General features: G+C 42.8%; 1 protein-coding gene across 1 annotated transcript in view; it reads right to left on the bottom strand.

The window, feature by feature from the left end:
- Nucleotides 1-2,637: 2,637 nt before the first annotated feature.
- Nucleotides 2,638-22,440, bottom strand: part of LOC138754851 (nitric oxide synthase 1-like) — a 46,710-nt gene continuing 26,907 nt past the window's right edge. Inside the window, exons 6-10 of the mRNA XM_069919750.1 lie at nucleotides 21,543-21,630; nucleotides 21,094-21,212; nucleotides 18,288-18,433; nucleotides 8,364-8,558; nucleotides 2,638-3,209 (exon numbers count right to left, since the gene is read on the bottom strand). Coding sequence (XP_069775851.1) covers nucleotides 3,084-3,209; nucleotides 8,364-8,558; nucleotides 18,288-18,433; nucleotides 21,094-21,212; nucleotides 21,543-21,630 — 674 coding nt within the window. The 3' untranslated portion in view covers nucleotides 2,638-3,083. The remainder of the gene's footprint in view (nucleotides 3,210-8,363; nucleotides 8,559-18,287; nucleotides 18,434-21,093; nucleotides 21,213-21,542; nucleotides 21,631-22,440) is intronic.

Here is a 22,440-nt window from a genome sequence, read left to right as displayed (position 1 = left end):
CAAACCAACCGGTAACAAACTGCGCCTGCAAGGTGTTCAAAACAAGTGCACGACAGAGTCAAACCAACCGGTAACAAACTGTGCCTGCAAGGTGTTTCAAAACTAGTGCACGACCGAGTCAAACCAACCGCTAACCAAGTCTTTTAAATGGGCAAATAACCAGTTTGTAAATTGGGAGAAAAGCCAAACCAAAGGCTGTGCTGAGGTAAATGTGCAAACAATCTGGGAAAACAACAAATAGGAGACTTTGGAAAAATATAGATGGCACGTAAAACAATTATGTCCAGAAACCATGAGTATGTTTCACCAAAATGGTTTGCAGGCTTTGTAAACTAAATCAGGAAGGGGGATTCATTTTTCAGAAAGCAGGTTATATGCAGCATGTAAAAAAAAGAAATGAACTAATGCCATACTTTTGTTTTTTAAAAGTCTTTTCTGGGCTTGGCAAAGTGGACATCCAGCACCTTTTTTTTTCCTGGGGAGACAACAACCAACACCAAATGACAGATTTTCAAGATGACTGTAGGACATTTTTGGGAAGATGTAGTATTTTTCAGCACAGGACAGGCCCTTCAACCTATAATGATATGCCAACCAATGTAAACATACTCCACAATAATCTAACCCATAACCCTCAATTTTTCTTACATTCACGTATTCATCTCATAGGCTTCTGAATATTCTGTTTGTACCAGCCTCCACCACCAAACCCGGCAATGAATTCCAGACACACCCCACTCCCTGTGTAAAAACCTTGCATCTGACGTCTCCCTTAAACTTTCCTCCCCTTACCTTGTTCATGTTTTCTAGAATTTGATATTGTTGCTCCGGAAAATGGGAGCTGACTTTATGCACATCTCTTAAGTTACCTCTCATCCTTCATCACTCCAAACCTCTTTTCATAGACATGTTCTCCAATCTAGGCCTCATTCTGGTAAATCTCCACTGTTCCCTCTCTAGAGCACCCATATTCTGCCTCTGTAAGGTCCTCAGCAACAGGTGCATGCCAGTGTGTTGAGATGGAATATTTAGAGATGTTTTTGGGAGATAAATTGGTAAAATTAGAGTAGGTTACATACATACACACACTTTAAACAGATCTTATTTGAAATACTGAAGAATTCATATTCAGTGACTTTACAGAAACTATGGAGAATGCTATGCACATTTCACAAATAGGTGCTAATTGAAATAATGTCATGAAATGAATGGACTGGAACCAGGTTGTCTGTTTTGGACCTATTTGCAAGGCATTTGACCTCTCTGCAAAGTGCTCATACAAAGGTCATTGAGAAATTTGTTCACCTAAAACAGCATATGGGAGCAGACTAACTTCTATTGTTTGCTGGAGAAGGAGGGGGTTTTGCAAGTGAGAGAGAGAGGACATGTGACCACCAGTTGGAATCTGAGAGAGAGGGAGAGATTGGACCGTGTCAGCCAGAAGCTGGTTGGAACTGAAACTGAAGCTCCACAGTGGTGGACGGCTGGAAGTGCTATCTGTCTGATGTTTCTCTTGGAATAAGCCGAACAGAAAGGAACTCTGTGCTAACCTGAAAGAAAAAGGTTATCATCTGGAGAACCCTGATGAGGCAAGTTTCATCAGCAAGACATTGAAGTGACTAATGGTGGTACCTCAGTTATGGAAATCCTGGAACCACACATATCTCTGCAAACCTACAAGAACCTTCCTGACTGGTAACCATTTACCTTTTACCTTTCAAGCACCAAAGCCTGGTGAACTTCATATATGTTAAATTCTGTGCACAGTATAAGTGAACTTGGAAGAATGAGAAGTGAGATTGAACTGTGAATCAAAGAACTTTTCTTAAATTTACACACACATTACATACACATGCGCTTAGAATTAGAAGGGCATTAAGTTGGGTTAGTTAAGTTAATAGAGATAAGTTAAAGTTTGGTTTAATTAAAAACAACTTTTGTTTAAGTAACTATTTGTCATGTTGAATATCTATTGCTGCTGGGTTTTGGGATCCTTTGGGCTCATAACAGTATCTACATGACATCACATACAACCCCGAGATTCCTTTTTCCAGTGGGCATGACAGAATTACCACTAATTAGTAGTGCAAAAAATAAACTGTACACAGCATAAACATGCAAACAAATAAAAGAACTTTAAACAGATAATGAATGTAAACAAACTGACTGTGTGATATGGGGGAACAAAATAAAATCAATAAAGTGCACGAGTCTTTAAGTGAGTCCCTGATTATGTAATTATTATGTATTAGTCATTAATATCTATTATAATAATTAGGGGCTGAAAAGGTAGAGGTTAAAACTTTATGTTTTTGATTCTTAGTTAATTTTGTTCCTGTCTCTTTAAGAGAACTATTGTTTGTAGTGTTACCATAGTGACTATGATGTAATATGTCGTTAATATCCACGCAGACTATGAGCTTGCATTTCATTCTTCGATGAACCATGAAAGGGATGTGAGCTCGAGATAATTTTCTTGAATTTGTCTTATTTCTTCTTGTCGATCTCTTTAAAGCTAAATATCATTATATCTTTAAATATTGTATAAACTTTGTTTATTCATCATTATGAAAATGTTAATGTGAAGTTATGCAAAATGTTTATCTGTTTAATCAATGAATTAAAGCTACACAAAGCTGCATCTACAAAGTTTGATTTATTGGATTAATAAGAGAGTCATTCGGAATATTGTCTCCACATTTCCTTGAAGATGACATGTTTTAAAATTAGGAGACACTAGAACCTGGAAAGTGTCATCTATATCCATGGCCAACCCAGAGAATCACCGCAACACGGTATAGGTGATTAGGCTGTGGTGGAGTGGTGGTCCATGGCAGGGAAGGGGTGGGTTAGGGTTGGAGGCAAGGGAGTCACACCCAGGCAGTGAGGAGTGGGGATGTCACACGCCAGGTGGTGAGGGGTAGGGGTTCACATCCAGTGGGGATGGAGGTCCATAATAGCAGGAAGGGAGGTCACACCAGGATAAAAGGGGGATCATATAGAAATCAACGGAAGATAATATTACAAAAAAGATAGGATCTGCTGAGAATTCCAGGCTGATAGGTTCTGTTCAGCAGCCCCATCTAACTGCAGCCAGTCATAATCGTCGATTCCTGCCAAAAGGTGAAGGAGGTGGAGCGAATCTTGGTGGTGACCTCATGGGTCCGCAGCGTTATCCCAAATATGTCCTCGTGGTAACGGTTCTCATCCTGCAACCAGAACACATATGAAATCAAGAGCAGGGAGGTATGGGGGAGGGGAAGATGAGGTAAGAGAGGGGGAGGGAAGGGGGAGGGAGAGAGATGAGTGGGGAGTGGGGATTGTAACGGAGAGGAGGAGGTGGTGGTGAATGGGAATGGACGGCCATGGATCAAGTGCTAGGCCTTTGGGTTAATAAAGGTCATGAGTCAGGGTGGGTGTGATGGGCAGAGTGTCCTGCATGTGTCTGTGCTCTCAAAATAGTAAAATTTCTGCTCCAGCTTTGAGGGGTAACTGTTCTGAAATGCTGGGGGGTTGATTCACCACAGCTTACAAACAACTAAACTTACTAGTTTCTTTCAGCACACCATGGTTGGGCGACATGGTTGGTGTGGTGATTAGTGCAATCGGGACCAGGGTTTGGATCCCACGCTGTTTATGAGGACTTGGTACGTTCTCCCTGTGTCTGCTGGATTTTCCAGGGGACTCCGATTTCCTCCCACTGTTCAAAATGTACTGGGGGTGTAGGTTAATTGGGTGTAAATTGGGCAGCATGGACTCAGAGCCGAAAGGGACTGTACGTCTAAATTATAAATTAAACCATGAAATTGACTTTATTATCCATTAGGCACGACATTGCATTCTTCAGCTCCTCAAACACAACGCAGCTAAACTCCTCTGACTGTCACATTGGCTCACCACCACACAGGGGATCCTGACACTTTCACTCTCCCCCTCCTCCTGCATCTGATATCCATTACTCATATGCTGACCCACACGTGCATGGTAAATGGTAGGGCACGGAGGAGTGCGGAGGAACAAAGACATCTGGGAATACATGTACTGAAAGTGGCATCACAGCGAGACAGGGTTGTAAAGAGAGCTTTTGGCATCTTGCCCTTTCATAAATCAAAGTATTGAGTATTGGAGTATGGATGTTATGGTGAGGTTGTTTAAAGACATTGGTGGGCCCAAATTTGGAATATTGTGTCCAGTTCTGGTCGCCAAACTACAGGAAGGAAGTAAGACTGAAAGAGTTCAGAGAAGATTTACTAGGGTGTTGCCGGGTCTTCAGGAGTTGAGTTACAGGGAAAGATTAAACAGGTTAGGGTTTTATTCCTTGGAGCTTAGAAAAATGAGGGGAGATTTGCTAGAGGCTTACAAAATTATGAGGGGTATGGACAGAGTAAATGCAAGTCAGTTCTTTCCATTCAGATTAGGAGAGATAAATATGAGAGGACATGGCTTTAGGGTGAAAGGTTAAGGGGGAATTTCTTCACTCAGTGATGGGAGTGTGAAATGAGATGCCAAATGGCGTGGTAAATGCGGGCTCACTCTTACATTTTAAGAATAAATTGGATAGATGCATGGATGGGACCAGCGGAATAATATTTCAACATAGACATTAAGGGCCAAATGGCCTGTTTTCTGTGCTGTGGTATTCTATGGTTTTATTATTCTCATGCATCGTATCGCTTATCTCATTAGCGACCACTGGCAACGCTCTCGACAAAGGTAAGTACATGACCGTGGCAAGAGTTTGGGACTGCATTAGTGCTGAGGTTGAGGGTCTGTGGTTGCATGGGTGTAGTTTGGGTATTTGGGAATGCATGGGTGCAGGGGTTGAGGGTTCAGGAATTCACAGGTGAAGGGGATTGAGGTTTCATGCCTGCATTAGTTCAGGGGTTTGAAGGTTCAGGAATGAATGGGTGCTGTGGTTGAGGGATGAGGACTGCATGGGTGCTGGGGGTTTGGTGTCTGGAATTGCTTGGGTACTGGAGTTGAGGATTTGGGATGGCATTGGTCCTCGGGTTTGAGAGTTTGGGATTGCACAAGTGCTGAGGTTAAGGGTTCAGAATGCAGGTTCAGGTTGAGGGTCACGGGCACAGGTGAGACCCCATTTGAGTACTGTGTACAGTTTTGGGCTCCCTATCTTAGAAAAGATGTGATGTTGTTGGAGGGCATGCACAGGAGATTTACTGGGATGATTCCTGGAATGCAGGGCCTGGCCTATGGGGAGCGTTTGACAGCTCTTGGGTTGTATTCATTGGAGTATAAGAGGAGTAATGAGGGGGGGGGGGGATCTCATCGAGACATTTCGAATATTGAAAGGTTTTGACAGAGTGTATGCGGATAAGATGTTTCCCTTGATGGATGAATCGAGGACAAGGGGTCATAGTCTTAAAATTAGAAGTTATCCAATTAAATCAGAGAGGAGGAAGAACTTCTTTAGTCAGAGGGTCGTGGATCTGTGGAACTCACTGCCACACAAAGCAGTGGAGGCCAGATGTATTTAAACAGGAAATGGATAAGCATCTCATTAGTAAGGGTATCAAGGGATATGGGGAAAAGTCTGGAAATTAGAAATCGATGTGAGCATCGTTCAGCTTAGTGTAGAGTCACGGAACAGACTCGATGGGCCTCATGGCCTGCTTCTTGTGATTAAGCACAGTGAGCATGGGTTTGTGCGTGTAGGTCATTTTTAAAGAATCTTGTAGAGTTTTTTGAGGAGGTTACCAAGAAGGTAGATGAAGGAAAGGTTGTGGATGTTGTCTACATGGTCTTTAGTAAACCCTTTAACAAGGTCCCTTCTGACTAACTTCCACATGGGAGGTTAGATCAGAAGGTTCTGACCCTAGCTATCCATGGAGAGGTTGAAAATTGGATTTGTATTTGGCTGTGTGGGAGAAAACAGAGAGGATGGTTGCTTCTTAGACTGGAGGCTTGTGATTAGCGGTGTGTCTCAGGGATCGGTGTTGGGACCATTGTTGTTGGTTGCGTATATCAATGATCTGGATGATAATGTGGTCAATTGGATCAGCAAGTTTGCTGAGGACATAAAGATAGGAGGTGTGTGGGAGGAAGATGTTCAAAGTTTGCAGAGGGATCTGGACCAACTGGGAGAAAGGATCAAAAAAATGGCACATGGAGTTTAATGCAGACAAGTTTGAGGTGATGCATTTTGGAAGGGCAAACCAAGGTAGGACGTACAGAGTAAATGGTCAGGCACTGTGGAACACGGAGGAGCAGAGGATGCAAAGGTTAAAACCTTGTGTTTTGATTCTTAGTTAATGTTGTACCTGTCTCTTTAAGATAACAATTGTTTGTAGTGTTACCATAGTAATTATGATGTAATATGTTGTAAAATCCACCCAGACTAACAGCTTGCTCTCATTCTACAAGACGTGAAGGAAACGTGAGCACGAGAAATTTTTCTTTGAGTTTTTGTATCTCTCTATATCTTTGTGTTTTCACAGCAGACTTTAGCTATTGCTTTTGTTTGACTACTTTTAAGTAATTAGAGTCTAAAGAAAATACAGTAAATGCTTTGTTATTCACTGTTATGAAAGTCTTGTGGTGAAGCTATGAAAAATGTTTATCTGTTCTATCAACGAATTAAAAGTAAATAAAGTAACAGCCACAAAGTCTGATTTACTGGATTAAAGAGATCGAAATTTGGGATATCGCCACTCACACTTTGGAAGACGATTCTCTGAAATTACGCTATATTAGAACAAGGAAAGTGCTGTCTGTAGAGGGATCTGGGAATACAGATGCATTGTTCCGTGAAGGTGGTGTCGCAGGTGGACAGGGTTGTAAAGAAAGTTTATGGCATCTTAGCCTTTATAAATCAAAATATTGAGTATTGGAGTTGGGAGGTTACGTTGAAGTTGCTTAAGACATTGCTGAGGCCAAATTTGGAATATTGTGTGCAGTTCTGGTCACCCAACTACAGGAAGGATATCAATAAGATTGAAAGATTTACTAGGATGCTGCCGGGTCTTCAGGAGTTGAGTAAGGGGGAAAGATTAAACAGATTAGGACTTTTTTCCTTGGAACAAAGAAGAATGAGGGGAGGTTTGATAGAGATTATGAGAGGTAGAGACAGAGTGGATACAAGGAGGCTTTTTCCACTTAGATTGGGGGAGATAAATACGAGAAGTCATAATTTTAAGCTGAAAGGGGGAAAGGTTTAGGTGGAACATTGAGGGCAGTCCTTCACTAAGAGAGTGATGGGAGTGTGGAATGACCTGCCATTTGATGTGGTGAATGTGGGCTCAATCTTTTGTTTTAAGAATAAATTGGATACATACATGGATGGGAGAGGTCTGGAACTTATAGAATGGAAGCAGGTCAGTGGGACTAGCAAGATTATGGTCGGCACAGACTAGGGTGGCCGAAGAGCCTGTTTTCTGTGTTGCAGCATTCTATGGGAATGCATGGGTGCTCTGGTTGAGGGCTGAATAGGTTCAGCATTGAGGGTTCAGGACCGTACAGATGCAAGGATGTAAGTTCGGGAATGCATTAGTGCTGGGGTTGAGTGTTCAGGACTGCACAGGTGCTAGATATGAGGGCGTGGAACTGCACGGGTGCAAGGAATTAAGGATTTGGGTCTGTACCGGAACTGAGGACAAGGGTCTGCGTTTGCATGTGTATGGGGGATGATGGCTGTGGACTATATGGATGCTGAGCTTTGAGAGTGCAGGGCTTGAGGGTTCAGGACAGCATGGGTACTGTGAATGAGGGTTTGGAACTGCACAGATGCTGGGTCAAGGGGTTCAGTAATGTATGGGTGCAGGGGTTGTGGGTTCAATAATGCACGGGTGTTAGTGTTCGGCGTTTAGGACTTCATTAGTGTTGGTGTTGAGGGTGGTGAAATGCAAGTGTGCTTGGGGTTGAGGGCTGCCAGGTGTTTCGGGACTGCATGAGTACTGTGGATTAGGGGCTACTTGGGTGCAAGGGGTGAAGGTTTCGGGACTACCTGGGTACTGGGGAGGATGGTTTGGGAATTCATGCGTGGAAGGATTTGAGGACTTGGGACTGCAAGGGTACTGTGGATGATGGTCTGGTACTGTAAAAGTGGTGGGGATGACGGTTTGGGACTGCATGGGTACTATGGATGACACTGTGCGACTGAAAGGGTGCAGGGGTTGATGGTTTGGCACTGTATAGGTGCTGTGGATGAAAGTTTGGGACTGAATGGGTGCTTGGTGTTGGGGGCTTGCAACTGCACGATTTCCAGTAGTTGAGAATCTGGGAGTGCATCTACACATGCATTTGAGCCCTTGGAACTACATGGGTACAGAGAATGAGGGTTTGTGAATGCAGGGTGTTGAGTGTTTGGGACTGGTGCACATGGCCACAGCATCTGACACACTCCCTACCTTCAGTTTAATGATGTATGCGGCTGCTTCACTGGGACTCAGATGCGCCTGTGCAGCCACAATCTCATGAATGGTCTGAGAAACGTCCTGCGCCATCGTCACGTCTCCACAGATGTACAGATGTCCGGCCTGTGAATCCAGGAGCTGGAAGATCTCCTGGGACAGATTTTTGCGGATGATGTCCTGAACGTAGACCTGCAGGAGGCAGATACAAAGGGCAGGGTGGTTCACCGGACGGAGCACAACACAGGAAGTACAGCAGAATGGGAGGGTTATGGAGAGGGACAGCAGAAGGGGAGGATGACAGGAGGGTCATCGGAGGAACCTCAATATGGGAGGATCACAGGAGGGACAGCAGCCAGTTTACAGAGAGGGAAAGCAGAAGGGCTCATCAACAGAGGCCATACTGGTGGAGTTGAGGATCGGGAAAGGTGTAACCACACTGATAAGGTTGTATTATAGACCATTCAATAATCAAAGGGAATTGGAGGGGAAAATCTGTAAAAAGATCTGTAAAAAGAAACAAAGTTGTGATAGTAGATTTTAACTTTCCACAAGTTGACTGGGACTCCAGAACTGTAAAAGGTCTGGATGGCTTGTCAAGGTGTTCAGGAAAGTTTTCTAAATCAATACATAGGATACCAATGAAGGAGGATGTAGTACTTGATTAGGGAACCAGACAGGTCAGGAGACAGAAGTACGAATCCTGTGATGATAATGTCATTAGTTTCAAGTTAATTATGGAAAAGGATAGATCTGGACCTCGAGATTCTAAATCGGAGAAAAGCCAATTTTGTGGAAATGAGAAAGGATCAAGGAAGAGTTGTAATGATTGTAAGTAATCATGTTTGCATTTGCTACTAGCAAAGTCTTTAAGGATCATAGTTCCTGTTTGATTAGACTTGGCTGCCAGCAGTGGGCTCACACAGACAGAGAGACTGCTGTATGAGAGATTTGTAATGGAGGCTTGCAGCTTCATGTCCTGCCTCATGGGCCGTTTACAACAACTTTAAAGTAAAGAACCTTTTCTTTCATCCATGTGTTGTAAGAACTCGCACATACGAATGCAAGATGAAACATGGTGTCAGAAGTGGGATGAAGGAAATTTAAAAGGAAATACTTTAAAAGAAAAAAATTAAAGTCAGCAACTGATCAGTGAAGAGAAGCTAACAGTGAGAAATGGAAGGATTACACCCACCAGTGAAACTTCAGCTGACAGGTAATATGGTTGAAAATTGAACAGATTCTAACATTTTGGATTGTATATAGTGGCAGTCAGAGTGGACGGGAAAAGTGATAAAGTGAAAGCGTCAGTTTTCTTAATGATGAGGTGTATAATAATTTCACATTTGCTGCTGAAGGAGACAAAATGAAACTGGAAAAATTAATGGAACAGTTTGAGGCATACTGCATACCTAAACGTAACGTGACGTTTGAGAGGCACAGATTTTTCACATGTGTACAGAAAACGGAAGAAAGTATTGATCAGTATGTGACTGAATTGAGAAATAAAAGCAAAATGTGTGAATTCGGTGGACTGACGGACTCACTGTGTGGTATTCCAGATAATAGTCTAAGGGAAAGACTGCTAAGAGAGCAAAATCTAGACCTGGAAAAAAAACCATAGCACTCTGTAGGGCTATAGTTACTGTAAAAGCACAGGCAAAAGAGCTGTTCAATGAAACTAACTGTAATGTCGATGCAGTGAGCAAGAACGGACATAAACCGTTTAACAAAAAGAGCGCCAAAATGGAAAAAGAGGCGTGGCCAGCGAACAAAAATGAAAGGGACAATCGAATGCCACGTCGTCGATGTGGTGCACATCTACCAAAAAAGTGTCCATCCTATGGTAAAACATGCTATAGGTGCAACAAAAGCAACCATTATGCCCATTGCTGTAGGAACCAAGTGCAATAAAGCAAGGTTCATGCAGTAGGTGAAAGGGAGATAGAGGAATTCTATGTAGAAATTGTGACTGAAAACAAGAAAGAAAACAGAGACTGGATGTTGAGATTAAAAGTGAATGACATCAACATTTCAGTTAAATTGGATACTGGACCACAAATTAATGTAATATCAAGACTGATTTTAAGAAGATTAGACCCAGACCAAAGATGTATGGAACAAAAGTGAAGGTGATAGGATATTCAGGTGCCAATATACCATTGCAAGGAGAATGCATGGTCAAAGTGAAACACAAGGACAGAGAGCACATGCTAGCATTCATCGTGGTACCAAAGGATGTACAGGCAATACTAGGTTTAACAGTGTGTGAGAAACTAAACCTGGTAAAAAGAATCCTCATTGTGGAAAGTGAAGGAAAGACAGTCTATGATGAACTCATGAAAGAGTACAATGACCTATTTCAGGGACGAGGTTACCTTCCAGAAAAAACACACGATCAGAGTGGATAAACATGTGCTACCGATAATACATTCATGTAGAAAAGTTCCATTTGCACTTCAAAAGCAACTAAAAGCAGAGTTGGAAAGGATTGAAAGCCTGAACATTATTCAGAAGATAGATGAGCCAATGAAGTGGGTGAGTTCACTGTCGTTGTGGACAAAAAGAATGGAAAGCTTAGAATTTGTCTGGATCCAAGAGATCTAAACAGAGCAGTAAAGAGAGAACACTATAAACTTTTGACGCATGAAGAAATCACGTCACAGTTTGCAAATGCAAAGTTTTTCAGCAAGTTAGATGCATCATCGGGATTTTGGCAGTTGAAATTGGATGAAGCAAGTTCAAGATTGTGGATGTTCAATAGTCCATTTGGCAGATACAGATTCCTGAGGTGACCATTCAGAATTGCCTCAGCTCCTAAAGTGTATCACAAAACTATCCATATGGTCTATGAGCAGCTGGACGGAGTTGATACCTCAATGGATGACGTCATAGTCTGGGGAACCATGAGAATGAAGCATGATGAGAGACTAAGGAAAGTGCTGGAAGCAACAAGGAAAGCAAACCTGAAGCTGAATAGAGAGAAATGCCAGCTCGGGGTGACAGAACTAGGAGATATAATTGGCAGTGAGGACATCAGACCAGATCTCAGAAAGGTGTCCGCCATTGGGAACATGCCAAGGACACAATGCAAAAAGGACGTAGAGGTTTAATAGAATGATCAACTATATGGGTAAATTCATATCTAACCTCTCAGAAAAGATGGCTCCACAAAGGAGACTAACAGAAATGAACATCAAATGGGAGTGGGATTATGGGCATTAAAAGTCATAGAGCGAACTAAAGAAACTGCTCACAGAGGAACCAGTTCTGAGGTTTAATGACCCATCGAGACCCATCAAGATGTCATCAGAAGCATCACATAGTGGGCTCGATGCAGTTCTTATGCAAAAATATCATGACAGGCAACCCACTGCGTATGCATCACTCTCAATGACAGACGTGGAGACACGATATGCTCAAATTGAAAAGGAGCTGTTCCAAAAGCCATTAAATGAATATCCATTTGGAATACAAAGAATGACGATTAAGCTATAACGCCATACACTGAATGAGGCGTAAACTCCAGGTAAGCTAATGTACACAGCAGACATGTTGTCTAGAGCTGTTGACCCAAGAGAACCCACAAATACCAAAATGGATGAAGATGTGAATGCCTTTGTGGATATGATCACAAGTGCACTGCCCATATTAGATGCAAAAATGGAGCTCAAAGTCAGAGACAAACACTGAGACAACTGAGCAAAAACATTATGGCCCAACATGAAGCAGGACTGCTCACCTGACGATTCAGAGAACTGGAACTGCAGGGCAAAACTATTAGTGGGTCTTTTAAAAATTATTTTTTATTTTTCACATTGTGAACCATATCATCCAAAATATATACAATTGTTTCTCATTAAATATACACAGTGGCATTTTCTCCCTTCCCCTCCCCTTCCCACCCCCCTCCAAGACCAATAAATATCCAACATATACAATACAATAAAACCATAAAACAATGTCTTCACACAATGAAAAATAAACAAGAAAAATGCGTCATCTGGTTTTTCACACTGAATCAAATCATTTTGTCTTCCTATCATTTTAGGGGGTGGAGGTCCAAGGCAAGCTCTCTCTGTTATGTTCCATGTATGATTCCCAAATTTGTTCAAATAATGTGATTTTATTTTTTAAATTATATGTTATTTTTTCTAATAGAATACATTTATTCATTTCTATGTACTATTGCTGTATTCTCAGGCTCTCTTCTGATTTGCAAGTTAACATTATACATTTTTTTGCTACTGCTAAGGCTATCATAATGAATCTTTTTTGCACTTTATCCAATTTGAGACCTAATTCATTACTTCTTATGTTACTTAAAAGAAAGATCTCTGGATTTTTTGGTATGTTATTTTTGTGTGATTTTATTTAATACCTGATTTAGATCTTCCCAAAACGTATTCACTTTCGTACATGCCTAAGTTGCATGTACTGTTGTTCCCATTTCCTTCTTACAGCGAAAACCTCTATCTGATAATGTTAGATTCCTTTCTTTTAAATTTTGAGGAGTGATATATAACCTGTGTAACCAATTATACTGTATCATGAGTAACCTTGTGTTTATTATATTTTTCACAGTTCCAACTTTTGTTTAGGTTTATAGCTTATTTCATCATTTTCCTTCTCTTGCAGCTTGATGTACATGTTCGTAATAAATCTTTTAATTATCATTGTGTCTGTAATCACATATTCAAAGCTGCTTCCTTCAGGTAATCTCAGTCTGTTTCCCAATTTATCCTTTAAATAAGCTTTCAGTTGATGATATGCAAACATTGTACCATGAGTACCAACTGTTCAAATGTACATTTCCAAAAAAATATTTTCTATTCTTTTGATTCCTTTTCTCTCCCATTCTCTAAAGGAAAGTTTATCTATTGCAAAAGGGATTAGCGTATTTTGCATCAATAATAATTTTGGTATTTGGTAATTCATTTTTTTCCCTTTCTAAGTGGATCTTCTTCCATATATTAAGTAAATAATGCAGTACTGGTGAGCTTTTCATCCCACTTATAAAGTATATGTTCCAGTTCCTCCTCCCCTATTTTATCTAGTTCTACCTTAGTCCAGTCTGGTCCTTTGTCTGGAAAAAGTCTGATAAATACATTAATTCTGTGGCTCTATAATAATTTCTAAAGTTTGGTAACAGCAAACCACCTTGTTTGTACCATTCTGTTAATTTATCTAATACTATCCTCGGTTTCCCCCCCTTTCCACAAAAATTTCCTTATTATTCTCTTTAGTTCCTTAAAGAATTTCTCTGTTAAGGGAATTGGTAACATTTGAAATAAATATTGTATCCTTGGGAAGACATTCATTTTAATGCAATTTACCCTCCCTATCAATGTTAGAGGTAATTTTTTTCCAATGTTCTAAGTCTTCCTGCAATTTCTTTATTAGTGGCTTCTAATTTAGTTTGTACAAGTGGCTTAAGTTATTATCTAACCTGATCCCTGGGTATCGGATTGCTTGTATTTGCCATTTAAATGGTGATTCTTTTTTTAAATTCTGCATAATCCGCGTTACTCATTGACATCACTTCACTTTTAGTTGCGTTGATCTTGTACCCTGATATTTCTCCATATTCCTTCAATCTCTTATGTAGTTCTTTTATTGATAACTCTAGTTCTGTTAAGTATACTATGATTTCATCTGCAAATAAACAGATTTTATACTCCTTCTCCTTTATTTTTATCCCTTTTATTTTATTTTCTGTTCTTATCAGTTCTGCCAGTGGTTCTATTGCTAAGGCGAACAGTAAGGGAGATAATGGACATACCTGTCTAGTTGACCTACTTAATTTTATTTATTTTATTAATTTTATTAATTAAATTGGTTCGATACATATCTATTTACTGTTACCTTCGCCAATGGTCCATTATACAATGCTTTAATCCAATTAATATATTTTTCTGGTAGATTGAACCTCTGTAATACTTTAAATAAAAAGTTCCACTCTATTTTTCTGCGTCTAAAGCAACAGCCACCGACGGTTTCTTATTTCCTTGAACTGCATGAATTAGATTAATAAATTTACAGACATTATCCGCTGTTCGTCTTTTCTTAATAAATCCAGTTTGAACTTGTTTTACTATTTTTGGACACAATCGGCCAATCAGTTTGCTAATAATTTTGCTATTATCTTATAGTCTGAGTCAAGTAGAGATATTGGTCTATATGATGCTGGTGTTAGTGGATCTTTTCCCATCTTTGGTATTACTATAATTATTGGTGTCTTACATGAATCTAGTAAGTTTTGTGTTTCTTCTATCTGGTTCATTACTTCCAGGAGAGGAGGAATTGATAACTCTTTAAATGTTTTATAGAATTCTATTGGGAATCCATCCTCTCCAGGTGTTTTATTGTTCGGCAGCTTTTTTAATATATCGTGTACTTCCTCTATTTCAAATGGTTTTATAAGTTTGTTTTGTTCCTCTTCTTGCAATTTCAGCAGTTCAATTTTAGCTAAAAACTTCTATTTTATCATCTTTCCCCTCGTTCTCAGTTTGATATAATTGTTCATAAAATTCCTTAAAAGTTCTCACTAATCACTGTTGGATTATATTATTTGTTTGTCCTTTTTCCTTGATGCCAAAACAGTTCTTTTAGCTTGTTCTGTTTTAAGTTGCTAGGCTAATATTTTATGTGTTTTTTCTCCCAGTTCGTAATACTTTTGCTTTGTTTTCATTATGTTCTTCTCCACCTTGTTCATTTGTAATGTTTTGTATTTTATTTTTTTTGTCTGCCAATTCTCTCTTTTTCATTATATCATCCCTTTTTACAAGTTTCTTTTCTGTACTTACTATCTCCCTTTCCAACTGCTCTATTTCCCGATTGTAATCCTTTTTCATCTTAGTTACATAACTTATTATCTGCCCTCTAATGAAGGCTTTCATTGCGTCCCATAATATAAATTTGTCTTTCACTGATTCCGTGTTTATTTCAAAATATGTTTTAATTTGGCATTCAATAAACTTTCTAAATTCCTGCCTTTTAAGTAGCATGGAGTTTAACCTCCATCTTTATGTTCTTGGTGGGATGTCTTCCAGTTCTATTATGAATAACAGGGGTGAATGAACTATCAGTGGTTGAAGACATCATCTACAAAAGAAGTAAAATCCTTATCCCAAAGAGTCTGAGAAAAGAGATACTAAAAAGATCCATGGAGGACATCTCGGAATCGAAAAGTGTAAGAAAAGAGCACGAGAGGTGATGTACTGGCCAAGAATCAACAAAGATATAGCAAATGAAGTGTCCAACTAAACAATATGCTGGAAATATCAAGCAACCAATCCTGTAGAACCACAAAAGCCACACCCAGTACCACACAGTCCATACCAGAAGGTAGGCGCAGATCTATTCGAATGTCAAGGGAACTAGTATCTGGTAGCCACAGACTATTACTCCCTGTATCCAGAGGTGTGTAAACTGAACACCACCACTGCAGATCCTGTAATAACAGGTATGAAAGCCATATGCTCCAGACATGGCATGGCAAGTGAAGTCTTCACAGACAATGGACCCCAGTTTTTCAATTCAAAGTTCTGACATTTTGCCAAAGAGCTGGACTTTGTCCAGACCACGTCAAGTCCTCATTTTCCACAGTCCAATGGTCTCGTGGAAAAATCAGTACAGACACTGAAAAGACTGATGAACAAGGCAAAAGACAGTGGAACTGACTTCTACCAGAGCATGGTAATATACCGCTCAATGCCGCTCGTGTGTGGTAGGTCACCAGCACAACTCTTTAAGGGACATAAGGTAAGGTCAAATCTACCCATTCATGATTTTCTCCATTCAGGAGAATGGGTAGAGGGGGAGAAAGTGAGGAAGTTCAAAGAACAACAGAAAGAAAAGCAAAAGTATGACTTTGACAGAGGAACAAAAGACCTACCAGAACTCTACACTGGTGACCAAGTCAGGCTAAAAGACAAAACAAACTTATGGACTCAGAAGGGAACTGTCCTTAGTGAAGTTCAACCAAGATCATACACCATTCAGACAGATGAAAGTACTGTTCTGCGAAGAAATCACTGAGATCTTCAAATGGAACCAGCCACAGTAGATGGATACTTTGAACAACCTGAATACACAACTGAGAAGACATCATCTAAGGCAACAACTCAGCTTCAAGGACAATCAATCAGGAGATCATCAAGACACAGGAATCCTCCTAAGAGACTCATTGAGCAAATTTAAAGACTCCTGTTATAAAATGAAGTAGTGCTATCTTATTCACTCTTCAAGTTTTAGTGGATGTAAATGTGAACCCACAAAACAAGTTTTAAAAATGTTAACAATGTTGATAATAATGAAAATCTAAATTCCTGGTGTTAAAGTTAAAATTTCAGAGTTATACAAAGAAAACATGTTAGTTAAAAGTAAGCTACTTTTGTTTTAAGAAAAGGAGATGTAATGATAGTGATCCTGTTTGCATGGCCACTAGCAATGCCTTCATTATAGTTTCTGTTTGATTAGACGTGGCTGCCAGCAGGGCTTGACACAGAGGAAGAGACTGCTGTATGAGAGATCTGTAATGGAGGTTTGCAGCCTCATGGCCTGTTTATAACAATTTTAAAGTAAATAACTTTTTCCTTCATCTATGTGTTGTCTAAGAACTCACACATAAGAATATAAGATGAAACAAGAGTGGTTTGCAAATAACTTGTTTTCTGACAAGGATGTGTTCAGTAAGTGGATGGCCTTCAAACAGGTAGAGTGTAGAGTTTGTACACTCCTGTCAGGATTAAAGGCAAAGTTACCAGGCAAAGGGAACCCTGGTTTTCAAGGGATATTGGTGATCTGATTAGGAAGAAAGAGGTGTATAACTGGTATAGACAGCAAGGAGCAAATGAGGAACAAGAGGAGTGTAGAAAATTAGGAAGGAAAAGAAGGCATGAGGTTGCTTTGGCAGATAATGTGAAGGTAAACCTGAAGGGCTTGTTCAAGCAAGTTAAGAATAAAAGGGACAAAATTGGTCCCTAGAAGATCAGAGTGGTCATCTATGTGTGGAGCCTCACGAGATGGGGAAGATCTTAAATCGTTTTTGTTTTGCATCATACTCAGGACCCTGGCATAGAGTGCAAGGAAGGAAGGGAAACAGCAGTAGTGACATGGAACATATGGAGAATAAAGAGAAGGGGGTGCCTGCTGTTATACACCCAATAAATGTAGAGAAATCTTCCTGCCTGACATGATATTCCCTCGCATCTTGAGGGAGATTAGGGTAGAAATTGCAGCAGCCCTGGCAGAAATATTTAAAATGTCCTTATGGGTGAGGTGCCAGAGGATTGGAGGGTACCTCGTATTGTTCCATGGACTAGAAGGGCCGAACTGGCTTGTTTCTATGCTGTAATTGTTGTATGGTTATATGGGTCACATTTAAGTCGGCAGTCATGTTGACATCTGGGGTCAAGTTGATTTTGGGATTCATGTTGAGGCTAGGGGTCACCTTTAGGTCGGGGTCACATTGAAGTCTGGGTCATGTTGAGGTCTGAAATCACATCGAGACCAGGGGTCACGTTGAGGCCAGAGGTCACATTGAGACCAGGGATCATGTGGAGGTCAGAGGTCAGGTTGGCCCCAATTCATATTTTGTTCTCCACAATAATTCCCTTCCACCTAACCCTTTCCCTCCTTGCACCCCTTCTCCCCTTCCATATCCTTATTACCCTTCCCCCCTCACCATCACCCTTCCCCCTCACCATCACCCTCCCCACACCATGAATCCCCTCTCCCCACCGGCCCTCATCCCCCCCTCAATCCCACCTCCTCCTTTTCCCCTTCATTCTCCCCGCTGTCAGATTGCCCTTCTCCCATTTCTTTCCCCCTCCAGTATTTATCCCTCTCCTCTTGTTCTCCCTCCCCCTCCCCCTCAGTCCCCCATCCTCTCCCCAACCCCAAGCCTCCAGCGTTTACCTTCTGCTCCTGCTCTCTGGAATACGCTGTGTGAATCTCCCGGAGCGCCCCTCTGTTTTTGGCCTCAATCATCTCTTCCTTGTAAATGTGATCCTTGTCAGAATATCGGCAACCAAAGACCAGCATCATGTTACACGGGTTTTGCCCTGTGTGTGTGAGAGTTCACAGAATTCAGGGCTCACATGTAGGGGATGGGGTGAGGGCACAAGGTCAGTGCGACGAATGGAGGCAAGGGTATGCTGACAGGGAAGAGGGAGGGGAAAGTGAAGGATGGGAAGGATGGGGAAAGGAGGTGGGAGGAGAAATGGGGAGAGGGATGGGAACAGAGAGGGGTGAGAGGGAGTGGAAATGAGGGCCAGGAAGAGAGAGGGGAGGGGGAGAATGGGGAGAGGAGAGAAGATGGGGATGGATCGGATGAAGAAAGGAAAGAGGAGAGTGAAGATGGATCGAATGGGGATGGGATAGGAGAGCCGGTGGTCAGAGTTGTAAAATGTGAGGATGTGATTAGGGAAGGTGTGATGGTGTGTGTTGAGGGTGAGGATGGGATGGGGAGAGTGAGGGTGTGGATGTGTGGGGGAGGTAGAGGGTATGGTGTAAGATATGGGGAGAGGGTCAGGAGTCAGTGGGGGAGGGTGGGGAAGGGTGTCGGGTGTGGGGGAGTTTATGGGGAGAGATTGGGTGATTAAGGGGGAAGGCTGTGACGGAGGGTGCGGGGTGTGAGGGGGAGGGTTGTGACTGGCAGTTAAATATTCCAGGATTTCGCTGCTTTAGATGTGACAGAATTGGAGGAGTAAGGGGGGAGGTGTGGCATTACTTGTCAGGGCAGATATTACATCGGTGCTGAGGCAAGATAGACTGGAGGGCTCATCGAGGGAGGCAGTGTGGGTAGAACTAAAAAATAAGAAGGGTGAGGTTACTATTATAGGGATATAGTATAGGCCTCCAAATGGGGAGAGGGATCTAGAAGAGCAAATATGCAAGGAAGTAGCTGACATGTGCAGTAGGAATAGGATGGTGTGGGTTGGGGATTTCAAACATAGATTGGGAAACACAGTCAATGAAAGGGCAATGTGTTCAGGACTGCTTTTTGCAGTAGTATGTGGAGATGCCCACTAGAGGGGGAGCAGTGTTAGATCTGTTGTTTGGGAATTAAAAAGGACAGGTGACGGAGGTGAGCGTTGAAGAGAACTTCGGATCCAGTGATCATGGATCCATTAGCTTTAGCTTAATTATGGAAAGGATAGGTCGGGTCTGAGGTTGTCTTCGAGTGGGGGCAGGCCAGATTTGAAGAAATGAGAAGGGTTTTGCAGAGAGTTGTGTGGGCTGATCTTTTTTCCGAAAGGATGTAGAGGAAAATTGGAGGGTATTTAAAGGTGAGATTTTGAGAGTACAGGATCTTTATGTTCCAGATCGGCCGAAAGGCAAGACCAAAAGTTCAAGGGAGCCGTGGTTTTCTAGAAAAATTAGGAAGTTGGTTCGGGACAAAGAGAGAGGCCTCTGCTAAATATAAAAACAAAAGATTGATGAAATGTATGATCGTTACTTAGATTGCAGAAAAAACCTTAAGAGGGAAATTAGAAAGGCAAAAAAGAGGTATGAGGTGTCCATAGCTAATCAGGTGAAAGTGAATCCTAAGGGATTTTACAGGTATGTGAATAGTAAAAGGAGGGTTAAGGATAGAGTAGGTCCACTGGATGATGGGACCGGTGAACTATGTGAGGAACCGTATGAGATGGGGGAGGTGTTGTGGAGGGGTAGGAAGGTGGGGATGGGATGAGGCACGGAGAGAGATGAGGAGGAGAAGGGTGATGAGCAGGAGGGGTCCTGTGAGGAGCAGTAGCCCGGTGAGGAAGGTGAAGGAGTGGGATGACAGGCAATGGGAAGATGGAGTAAAGGCTGAGGAGGGGTGGGCTAGTTGAGGAAGGAAAAGGGAGAGGTGAGAGGGAGTGGAGAGGGGAAGATTGGTGACGAGTGGAGGGGCCACAGGGATCTGTTCTGGGACCCCTGCTCTTTGTGATTTTTATAAATGAGCTGAATGAAGAGGTGGAAGGATGGGTCAGTAAGTTTTCAGATGGGACGAAGGTTGGAGGAGTTGTGGATGGAGCTGAAGGTTGTCGAAGGTTATAAGAAGATATGGACAGGATGCAGAGTTGGGAAGAAAGTGGCAGATGGAGTTCAATCCAGATAAGTGTGAGATGATGCATTTTGAAAGGACAAACCAGAAGGATTAATGGTCATTTACTTAAGAGTGTAGATGAACAGAGGGTCCTTGGAGTCCAAATCCATACATCCCTCAAGGTTGTCATACAAGTTGATAGGACAATTCAGAAGGCCTATGGGGTGCTGGGATTCATTAACAGAGGGATTGAATTCAGGAGCAGGAGAGATCATGTTGAAACTCAACAAATCTCTGGTCCTTATAGGAAGGGGCAGGGCAGAGAGAAGGAGTGGGGCCTCGTTATGCAGAGATAGTGCATAGTGGGTGAAGAGTGGGATGGTGTGAGGAGGGGATGGGGCAGAGAGGGAAAGAAGTGGAGGAGTGAAGAGGAGATACAGCAAGGTTGGGAGGGTTTGGTGCAGGTGGTTGGGGGAATAGTGCGGATTGAAGGGAGGAATGTAGCAGAGTGGGAGGGTAATCTGCAATTGATGTGTGAGGGTGGGTGATGGTGAGGCAACTTGGGAGTGAGGATGATGAGGTGGGGTGGGGATGGAGCAGAGTGGATGACTGTTGCAGTGGGTGGGTGGGAGCGGGTGGAGGTGCGAGCTGTAGGCTAGGGTGAGGGAATCCCACATTCACATTACTCACCTCTCTCGATGTCGATCTGGCGCTGCTGCCAAAAGCCGCGGAATGGAGCGACCCCTGTCCCCGGTCCAACCAACACACAGGGAGCGCTGGGGTCGGCCGGGAGGTGGAACAGGGGAGCCCTAGGCACGGGAGAGGACACACAGATCAGCGCACAGCACAAGGCACTTACACAGGCCATCGCAAGGCCCACAGGGAAAATACACGGCACAAGGGGACCCGAACAGAACACGACGCTCACACGGAAAACAAAATGATGCACGGGGACCCACACAGCCCACAGAGACCCACATGTTAAAACTGCACGGCCCACGGGGACCTACACGGCAAACTGCACGGCCACCTACATGGCACTGCACGGCCCACGGTGCTCACACAGGGGATCTGCACAGCACACAGGGACCCATGGTGCTGTGCGTACCAACCCTGGGTGTTGGGGCAGGTGTGCCTACCTTCTGATGAAACACAAAACAGAGTCTCCAGTACTGACACGGTTGAGCCAGGAGGAGCAGACTCCTTGTCTGACTGGACCTGTCCCACCTAGGGAGGAAACAGTAGGCAGGTCAATGGCGTGGGAACAGGTATGAGTGGGGCACAGGGTGCTTGAATGCCCTTCATCTGCACTGAGCCTGGAGAGGGTCGAGAAAGTGAGGGGCAATGTGCAGAGACACCTCAATATCATGGGATCAGTGGTACACACCGTAGATACTGGGAGAACATTGATGGGTGTCATAGCCACTGCTGCGGTGCCATCATTTGTTGGACAGCCCGGGAATGTCAGGGCAGTGAATCTGACCTCAGTGGTGGAAACATGGTGGGGACCTCTATGCCACATTGGTGAAGTCCCATCTACCCACTCTGGTCACCATGCTAGGAGAAAGATGTCAGGTTGAGAGGGTGTGAAGAAGATTGATGAAGGTGTGATCGGGACCCAGTGGCCTGAGCTACAGGGAGAGGTTGAGCAGGCTGGGGCTTTTTCCCTTGGAGTGCAGGAGGATGTCATTAAGGTGTCTGGGTCTGGTGGGAGGGGTGATTGGTGGAAGATCTGCCCCTGGGGGTGATTGGTGAGCAGGTCTCTAGGTCTGGAAGGTGATTGGTGAGAGGGTCTGAGGGTTTTGGCAGCGATTGGTCTGGGTCTCTGGGTATGGAAGCTGATTGGTGAGAGGGTCTGTTGGTTTTGGTGGCGACTGGTGGGTGGTTCTCTGGGTCTGGAATGATTGGTGAGAGGGTCTATGGGTTTTTGCAGTGATTGATAAGTGGGTCTCTGGGTCTGGCAGATGATTGGTGAGAGGGTCTGTGGGTCCGCAAGGTGATTGATGACCAGGTCTGTGCGTCCGGAAGGTGATTGGT

This window comes from Narcine bancroftii, chromosome 2 (assembly GCF_036971445.1).
Source record: "Narcine bancroftii isolate sNarBan1 chromosome 2, sNarBan1.hap1, whole genome shotgun sequence".
Lineage (NCBI taxonomy): Eukaryota > Metazoa > Chordata > Chondrichthyes > Torpediniformes > Narcinidae > Narcine > Narcine bancroftii.
This window is presented reverse-complemented; position numbering and strand designations above follow the sequence as displayed.